General features: G+C 40.9%; 1 protein-coding gene across 1 annotated transcript in view; it reads left to right on the top strand.

Moving 5' to 3' along the window:
• The window catches only part of LOC113658696 (collagen alpha-1(XXIV) chain), a 75,244-nt gene that overhangs the window by 30,704 nt on the left and 34,540 nt on the right, over window positions 1–10,000 (top strand). The window contains exons 11-19 of the mRNA XM_047807080.1: window positions 473–526; window positions 966–1,010; window positions 2,458–2,511; window positions 2,734–2,778; window positions 8,549–8,602; window positions 8,698–8,742; window positions 9,076–9,129; window positions 9,274–9,327; window positions 9,797–9,850. Coding sequence (XP_047663036.1) covers window positions 473–526; window positions 966–1,010; window positions 2,458–2,511; window positions 2,734–2,778; window positions 8,549–8,602; window positions 8,698–8,742; window positions 9,076–9,129; window positions 9,274–9,327; window positions 9,797–9,850 — 459 coding nt within the window. The remainder of the gene's footprint in view (window positions 1–472; window positions 527–965; window positions 1,011–2,457; window positions 2,512–2,733; window positions 2,779–8,548; window positions 8,603–8,697; window positions 8,743–9,075; window positions 9,130–9,273; window positions 9,328–9,796; window positions 9,851–10,000) is intronic.

Raw genomic sequence — 10,000 nt, 5'->3', positions numbered from 1 at the left:
AGGTGAAGGTCGGAGTGTCCTGCACCGAGCCCTGACTCTGACACAACACCACTGGAGTCTCCTCAACATCCCAACATCAGAGTCTGATCTCACTGATGCTCTCGTAGAATGAGGAACAACATCTTGTGTAAAATCTTTAAGAGTGGAGGAGATTTAAACACATGGGGAAGAGATCGATCTGGAATGAGATGTTCATCAGTGACAGGGTGCACAAACCTTTGGGAATATAGTGAAGGAATTTTTTTTTTTTGAGGAAATATTCCAGTTCACTAACTGAAGAGGGAGCACATCCCGGGAATCCCTCAGGCAGCTCTTTATCATCCGACATGCCAAGAAGGAGCCAGAAAGAATATTTTAGCATTAATGAGCGGAAATATTCACCGTTTATTGGGTTTTACGTAGCGCTTCTTTACTAGCCAGGTCGCGATCCAATGCTAATGTGTTGACACTTTTGTCTCTTTTTCATTTAAAGGGTTTTATCGGACCCCCAGGAGCACCTGGAGCACCGGGTATACAGGGAGAAAGAGTAAGTGTCATGACGTGTGAAGTGGGCGTGGTCAAGGCTTTAAATGACAGGTCAAGCACGTGTGCCTTTACGTGTTATTTAGCGTGAGCCTAACATATAGAATCATCTACATTCTCACTGAACATCATGAGACCTTTTACAGGACAAAGAAACTTTACATTCAAAGACAGTTGATGCGTTCATCCAAAACCATACACACACACACACACACACAGAGTCATGTTTTTATCGCATTGTGGCTGCTGCAGAACGTTCAGCTCTCGTCTCTTGAACCTCACCACCATTCAGCACCTTTTGGAGTTTTTCCTCAGTGTCCATATGGATCTGCTGCATGACCAAATTACATAATGTTATCGGATCGATCGCGTTAAAGGGGTCTGGTTTCGTTTGATATGTTTTAATCGTACATGTAGATAGTTATCTTTCACTCATTTTGCAGGGGATACCAGGACCTGTGGGGAAGAACGGACCTAATGGAAGACAGGTAAAAGATCGTCACCTGTTACCTGAAGAAGGGAAACCAAAATACAACCTGCACCAAATTTAGCCACGATGTACAAAGTCCTGAAGGTGTAAAGGCAAGAAATTAGCCGGAGACTGGCGGCCAACTACAAATGTATAGAATAAAGACTAGAGATATGCAAGATGTGAGGAGAACATGAGGAGAACATGAGGAGAAATGAACATAACATAACCTCGTAACTGATTACAGACAGATTTTAGAGTACAGAAAGATCAGAGCTGAAGAAGGGAAAAGCAGAATGGTTATAAAAGACAAATAAATGATCAGATGTTTTTTTGACAAATATGCATCCTGTAATTATCAGATAAAACAGCAAGAGGAACAGCAGACAGCATAAACCCAGAATAATCCACTATATAGACACACACACACACACACACACACACACACACACACACACACAAATAATTTAACACTGAAAAAACAAACTGAAACTAACTAATGACACAAAAGGGGGCGGAGTCAAGTCTAGAATCAAAACAAAAGACACGCGACACGAACAGAAAACCGAATCCGATTAAAACGTCTATGACGGCATTCGCTAAATTCCAGGGGTTTCATTACCACGACGTAAAGTGGGCGTGTTTATTTTTTCTCTTTCAAAAAATAAAAAATACAGGTAGATTTATTTTAGAAAACAAATAAACAACTACTGTTAGGGTTAGGGTTAGATTATTAAATAGGCCACGCCTACCCGATGACGGAATATCTGACACGCTGTTCTGAAATCCCTGGAAATAAGTGCCTGCCATCTATGACACCAGTGAAATCCCATAATGCACTGGGAGGCGTAAACAGTGTAGTGTGTAGAGGTGCAGAAAACATCATGGTTTAATTTTAGTTCTGAAGATGCTGTTAAGTGAAACGATCATGATTTTAAACGCTAAGTTTAAATCCCACTCTGTCAGACAGTGATGGACAGCAGTTATACGAAGCCTTATATAAAATCTATAAAATGTCATGTTTGTTTTCATTGCATGACTTTAAACATGTCCAGAATTTGCCTGGTAACAACATAACACGTGTAAAAGCGGCACCAGAGCCGTGTTGCCAAGTGGGCACGACTCCCAGAGTCTGTAGGTGAGTCCGTCTAATCACAGCCTCCCCTGACTGGATGAAAGCAAGATGGAAGATGTTCAAAGGATCTGTTAGATCTGACAAACACGCTTTCGCCCTCTGATCTGCATTTTTCTGCACAGAAGAAATGAGATTTCTTATCTCAAGTGGATTACTGAAGTGCGTTAAAATTGTTATATAGCATGTAACAAGGCAGAAAAAGCACAGCACTGTTAAATTCCCGAGTTCTGATAGTTTCTATAGTAACTGCACCTACGTGGACGTACCTATGTGATCATTGATAGTGTGTATGTGTGTGTGTGTGTGTGTGTGTGTGTGTGTGTTTTCTCAGGGAGTGATTGGAGATGCCGGGGAAAGAGGACCTCCTGGTCCGGATGGGAATCAGGTAGGATGGTTTTTTTTATGTCTACACACTTATTCGAGTTGATTTGAACACTTACTTTAATAAGCTAGCCAAAAGAGTTCAGCAGTTGACCAGTGAGAGAAAAATGTCCTGTGAAACAGATTACTAGACATGAATTTTACTCCAGAGGATCATCTCTGCTCTTCGCTCTGGTTTATATTGTTGCTAAAACACTATTTCATAAAGATCTGTGTTGTGTTACAGGGATCTGTTGGAGCAACTGGTACCAGTGGCTTTCCAGGCCTCAGAGTGAGTGTCATCTACACACACACACACACACACACACACACACACACACACACACACACACACTAAAGGGTCTGTTGTTATGTCATCATCATGCATAAGATAGTTCAATTAGGAGAACGTTTGGATTAGGAAACGTTTAACGCGGCTTTTATTCTCGGCACCTCGGGGGTTTTCGTCGCCTTTGCCTTCGCAGCTGTCTTCCATGAGAACGAGAATTTTCACTTTTTCTTCTTTATCACTGTTTTGGTATCTCGAGCTGGGAGAGAAGTCAGAAGTAATGCTTACAGTCATTTGTTCTCAGTGTGAGGGACACAGTTCTCCCGTCGCTCCTCGGCTCCTCGGCCAAGAGTGGATTAGTGGTGTTTAAAATCCTCAGCAAAAGTTAACAGGTCTGGTTGACGATACTGTACGTATACAAATCACAGAGAATATTCGTTTATTTTTCATCTCGGTATTCTGTCTGTTGATCGGTTGTTGAGTTTTCTATAGCGGCAGTTTTTCTGCAAGAACTTTGATTGAGATGTCAGTGTTTGTTGTTGATTATGTTCCAGTAACATCACTTGACAGAGTATAGAACGAGGATCAGCATGAGTATATCATATGTGTATCATCAGACTAGGGCTGGGCGATAAAACGATAACGATATATATCGTGATAGACATGCGATCGATATCAATAAAAATGTGTTCGATAAAACGTTTGATATTTTTTATTCTTCGTCGGAAGAAAACAGAGGTCACGAAGCAAGTTTGGTTGCATTAACAAAGGCACTCGCTCTCTTGTAACCTAGCAACGTAGGGAGTGACTAACAGCCAATCATGTAACAGTATCTCGTGTCTCGTTGTCTCGTGCCGGTCTGCTGAATTCCTCTTCAGTAACCGGCGACTGATGAGCAGAGGAAATTGTAACTAAAAGAGGAAACGTCGGGTTGCCAGTACGGCAGTTTCTCAGTGTTTATATTTAACACTTTGCACTAGTTTATTAAACTTTATTAAGCATTTTTTACATTATCTTTCATTTTGCACTTTAAATGTTAAGAGATAATACTTAAGTGTTCATTGTGACTTTAGACTCATGTTTACATTATAATTATTTGAGGTTTCCTGGTTGTCGACATTTCTGTCTTAATAACTGAGGGGATTCTGATCACAGGAAGGTTTCAAATAAAAATTATGAAATGTAATATATTTTTCTCCTGGTCCTTATTTTAAATGGGTCCTAAAAAAAATAACGATAATTATCGCTATCGATATCGACCGACACCGATATCGTGATACAGTTGTCATCCGTATCGCCCAGCCCTACATCAGTCCTACACAAATAAAAGAGCATTCTCTGAAAAAAGGGTCCTGAGGTTGTTCACCTGAGTCAGGTAGAGAATCCGTCTCACCGGTTTCAGAGGTTCTGGAGCTCTTTGCTGCACCGTAACCCTGAAGACATGCGTGGCTGCTCTTACAACCTGCATTTCTACAGCTGTTTTATTTTCCCTCTAAACACTACAGAGGTTTTTTTTAACCCCAGCTGCACTGTATGTACTGTATGTTAATCCCATGCAGCTGTATATAATCCATGGATATAAAACTTACACGATTCCCCGGATTCCATCGGTCCTAGTCAGCTGCTTACTCTCAGTACAAGGTCCACACATACTATACAGTACATGCACGGTTGCATACATGCATAATCCTGCGATAAGATTCTTGAGGATCTTGGTGGAATATTTTCGGTGGTTCAGTAGATTTTTACAAGGTCACTGCTTTGAGCTTGGTGTTCACTTTGTTTCAATTACAAACGCAATAATGGGAAGCACATGGAGCCGCTACGTCATTCCAGTACCGACCCCCTGGATACAAAGTCCAAAGTGTTCGGTTCGATGCATCACCCAAAACCGGCAAATGACATGCATCTGGGAGCAATGTTTTGATTTTCAAAATGGATTGATTCTATCAATGCCTTTAGTGCTCCAAATATCTGGATCTGGATTTTAGTTTGAAGTGGGAGTTACTTTCACCAGAAAGCTGTTTTTGTTTCTCCTGGAAAGCACTGAGAAAAAGAACCCAGATGTAGAAATGTCAGCAGTGTCAGTATGGTGTGGGAAGTCTGACAGCTTTTTGGATTCCTGTTTGGTTACATCCTCATCGGACGTGTCCGGCGTTTCAGGTGCTGTCGTTCAGTCGTGTCGTGGAACATGGTCAGGGATCGATCTTCCAGAGAGAATATTTTCAGTTAATTGTTATTTTTGATGTAAGGCACAGATCACAGTGATTTACTTGTAAAAATGTGTCAGTTCCAGTCCCAGGCGCTTGGTTATGAGATTCAGATGTACAGTTCAATGGCATTCCAACAGATGGAGTTGCTTTGCTTTTTTCATTTCAGTCTGCTGGCTCTTCCATGTTGGCTTACCTTAAGCTTTCTATTTAAGTCCATGTACAGACCGGGTCCTCCATTATTCCTTGGAGGTTTTTATTTTTTCCCCTACTGCTATTGTCTGAATTCATTTATCCCCTTTTATTTGTGGAATCATCACTACAAATCAAAATAAGGTTTCTTCAGATGATCATCTTTATCGTATGATGAAACATGTCAATCATGATATCCTCACCGAGTGGTTTGATAAGGCCTGCACACTCACCACATCTCAACTCATTTCACCACCTATTGGACCACCTAAGTTCTCCACCACCATCATAAAAATTCCAACAGGGAACATCTTTTGAAAGAAGACGTGATCCGTGGCTTTTTTCTTTTACTTTGCGATTAAACTTTATATTTAAATAATACTCAGCTTGTGCTGCTCTTGCATCTCAGGTCACTGGCCATTCTATTATTTCTTCTATTTTTCAACAGCGCTGGAAGATGCGGGTACATAAATATCTCCAGTGTTAATGATTCCTGAACAGCATTCACTTCAACATATACACAGAAGACAGTGGACCAGGCAAACAAATGATTAATACAAATTTCTTGTCGGATTAGGTTTTATAGTTAGGCCATGTTTAGGCTAGGTTGGGGTTTAGTTAAGTTGGGTTAGGGTTAGCAAAGTTAGGGTTAGCAAGGTTAGGGTAGGGTTAACAGCGTTGGGGTTAGGGTTAGCAAAGTTAGGTTTAGGGTTAGCAAGGTTAGAGTTAGCAAGGCTAGGGTTAGGAAAGTTAGGGTTAGGAAAGTTAGGGTTAGGAAAGTTAGGGTTAGCAAAGTTAGGGTTAGCAAGGTTAGGGTTAGCAAAGTTGGGGTTAGGGTTAGCAAGGTTAGGGTTAGCAAGGCTAGGGTTAGGAAAGTTAGGGTTAGGAAAGTTAGGGTTAGGAAAGTTAGGGTTAGCAAAGTTAGGGTTAGCAAGGTTAGGGTTAGCAAAGTTGGGGTTAGGGTTAGAAGGTTAGGGTTAGGAAACTAAGGGTTAGGTTGGCATATGGATTAGGGTTAGGGTTAGGGTTAATTTAAATAATACTCAGCTTGGGCTGCTCTTGTATCTCAGGTTACTGGCCATTCCATTATTTCTTCTATTTTTCTAGGGTTAGCAAAGTTAGGTTTAGGGTTAGGGTTGGCAAGGTTAGGGTTAGGGTTAGCAAGGCTAGGGTTAGGGTTAGCAAAGTTAGGGTTAGGTTGGCATATGGATGAGTTTTACTTATTGATGGTGTAGGATTAGTTAGTGTTAGGTTTTCCTAGGACTATGGTAAGGTTATGAGATTGGTTCTTTGAATTCTTATAAGTCTTTGGAATACCGCTATTTTCAAGCAGTGATTGAAGACCTACTTATTCAGGAAACACTTCAACTAGCACTTCTTTCCTTATCTTTTGCATTAAAAAAAAAACAAAAAACGTTGACACTTTTTCATTGTAACTTTGAACAAATGTTTTAAACTCATGGTATCTTAAGTATGTAACCTAGTGAGCAGCATTAATGTATTCAATGTTAGAGATTTAAGCACTTATGTATGTCGCTCTGGATAAGGGCGTCTGCCAAATGCTGTAAATGTACAAGTTGCATGCACTCTGTGGCTCTGAAAAGTTTTTACCCTGCCAGTTTATTTCATTTTACAAAACCAGTAGAAAGCTCCTCTACCTTGTCTTTCTCTTCCTTCAGTCAGTCCTGGATCCAGTCATTCCTGTAAGAATTTGCTAGGACAAGATCATGTTACAGCTTTTGCTTTCTTTTCTCCTTTCTTAGCGCTTTACTGTTTTTAAAGCAAGCTGTCAGTTGAAAGAGACATAGCACTTTTATGAAGTACACACAATTTGTCTTTATCCCACCAAGTCATAAGGGCCTCCTGTTCTCCTTCTGTGCAATTCCTATGGTTTTAGCTGCTCCAGATGCACTGCGTTCTCAGCATTAATGCCGCATGTCTTTATTGGTGGTGGGCTGAGGATGCTATGTGGTGGGGATGGTGATTCTGAGTCATTTACATTTCTGGCTTTTGGCAGACTCCCTTATCCAGGGTGACTTACATTTTATTTCAATTTATACAACTGAGCATTTAAGGGTTATGGGCCTTACTCAGGTGCCCAGCAGTGGCAGCTTTGTGGAACTGGGATTAAAACTCATGACCTTCTGATCAGTAGTTCAACACCTTAACCACAGAGCTACCACATCCCTACAGTCCTTGGAGATAAATATTTGATCATCATTAGACACTGTTGGAAGGTCAACAGGATCTGGTGGAAAAGCAAGTTCCAAGAAAATCATTGATATAGAGTCAGAAATGCCGTCTGTTATCACTTGAATGAAGGCTACTGCATTTGGTTAGAGCTTCACTGTCATGGTTTATTATCTATGACATTTCCTCCAAAAAGAACCAGGCCAAATTTCAGCACTAGCAAACATCTACCCTTACATGGATGGAATCAGTGTCACAGCTGATCAGACTAACACCGCCTCACCACCTAATCAAGACACAGAGTGGACTACCTTAAGCTCAAAGTGCCCCAGTGTGTAAACCTAATGTTCAGTAGAAATATTCTATGATCCAGAGTCTTTTGCAGTTTAACCGATCGGAAACATACCATCATAGTCACGATCTTCCCAAATTTTATTTACATATTGCTTGTTTAGATAATGATACAGCAGCGTCTTTTATATAGGCTAAAACATTACCACCCCACTTGCCTTTCCTGAGCCCTGCAGTGATTTTACAATTGGACGTGTAATAGATATCATGCTCAAGAGATTTGGCACAGCTCTACGTCTTTGCTCGAAGGCGTTGACAACTTGGAATGTACTGTTTGAGACCTGGAGGAAATTTGTGTCAGGAGAGTTGTCATGATATGGAAAAAAGGATGGATTGAGATTTTCCTCATTAGCCTGTCATCTAGTGTCTGTCACATTAGGTAAGCCTGAGGTGCTTAACCCTGTTCCTTTTAGAGTTTAGGTCCAACCCTAATCTAACACCCCTGATCTTCTTTAGAACCTCCTACATTTTGGGTTAGGGTTAGTCTCACTGTTTTTTTTTACTAGCTGGAAAAGATCAGCTATTGTCTACCTGCTAACTGAGTCTTCTTTATTGTGCAACAGATACCAATGTGAGAGGGTGAAATTGTGCACTTAAATTGCAGTTCCCCTGGTAAAATGTCTGACCAGACCTCAGAGATCTGGCAATAAAAAAAATCATCTATGACTCATTTTGGTTAGCAAGACTGTGGTGAAAATCTGGAAATATTGGTGAAGAGCAGAGTTAGGGCTGTTACTATCATTCGGACGCTAAAAGTTCAACCCATTCTTGAGCATTCCTTAGCATTTGAGCTTCTTGTCACCAGTGTTTCTTTTTTTTTTCTTTTTCAGGGCAACCCTGGGCCCGAGGGACTTCGTGGACTACCTGGCATTGTTGGACCTCAGGTAAAAACCAATCATTAAGTCACGTTCTCCTAGTCCCCATGAACTTCTCTGGTGGACACTGAAAACCTCTTTTCCACCTCTTGTGTTATTGGTAGGGCCTTCCTGGCGGTGTGGGACCACTAGGATTGAAAGGTGATAAGGTGATCTAAATATTTCTATTATTGCAGTGATCTGTAAATGTAAAAAGCATAGCTCTTGTGCTAATTCTGAGCGGTTGTGGTTTTAGTCGGAGCCAGCATTGGATGTAAAGCCGACTTGATTTAAAGTAGGAAAGGAAGGATGTAACTATACCGATGCTTATTGGTTCTTATTGGTCGTTAAGGTCCAACTCTATGATTATTTTCACCGAATCGTTTCCTAATCGTATCAACAGTGATATTTAGATCTTTACCAAAGTTCTAAATTGACCCTGAAAGTAAAAAGCTCTGTGCTATGTTTAGCCTATGATCTCTGTGTGGCACTGTATGATCTAGGGAGAACCTGGATTACGGGGAGAGCCAGGTGACAATGGCTACCAGGGTGACAAGGTAAGGGAACGTGATGATGTTTTATGCTCTCTTGAACAATGGCTAACATTCAGCTCTTCTTCCACCACTTCTAGCTCTTTGTATGTGTGCTGACTTGTGATTGACTATTGAGTTTGTCATTTAATAAGGTTCCTTTTTGCACAGGGGGCCGCAGGCGTTCCTGGACCACCGGGCCCACGTGGAAAACCGGGACCAGTGGTATGCTAGCCACTTTTTACCTCAGCTTTCTCATAAATTCTTCATTAAAGCATTCTCTTTAAGAGGTTTTGGGGCTTGCGACATGTTTTGCATGCTATCACCACTTGCTTAGTCTTCATTGCACCAGCTATCTTTGTTCTCTTTGCAGCACACAATGCAATGAGATAAGTGCTTGGTAAAGTTTTTTTTTTTACCTCAGAGTCATGCTTAAAAGAAAGAGCTTGGGGATGATTTGCATTTTGTACATGTGCCCAGTTTAGATGTGATTCGGAAGAGGAATGAGTTTTGTTGTAACTTGTCAAGCTTCTGTAGAAGTCATTGTTTACTTTAAGTTAGAAACCATTCATCTTTTGACAATGACTGAAAAAATAATATGGAGATTGTGAGAATAAGCCCAAGTTATACTGTACCAACAAGCCCAAACTGCCACGTGTTGATTATGTATACATATTTTTGTCTTGTTTGAAAGGGGAAAACAGGTGACCTTGGTTCCCCAGGACCACCAGGGCCTCCTGGACCTGAGGTAAGTATCATCACCAACATGCTCACTAAGCTACATCAAGTCCTAACTCAGTAGAAACATGGAAAGTCTGATAGCATCAGTCCGGGAACATGACTTGCCCATCAGTTGGTAAAAATGAATAGGGTTGGATTTTTAGGTGGTTTTTACCTT

The sequence above is a fragment of the Tachysurus fulvidraco genome, chromosome 23 (assembly GCF_022655615.1).
Source record: "Tachysurus fulvidraco isolate hzauxx_2018 chromosome 23, HZAU_PFXX_2.0, whole genome shotgun sequence".
Lineage (NCBI taxonomy): Eukaryota > Metazoa > Chordata > Actinopteri > Siluriformes > Bagridae > Tachysurus > Tachysurus fulvidraco.
This window is presented reverse-complemented; position numbering and strand designations above follow the sequence as displayed.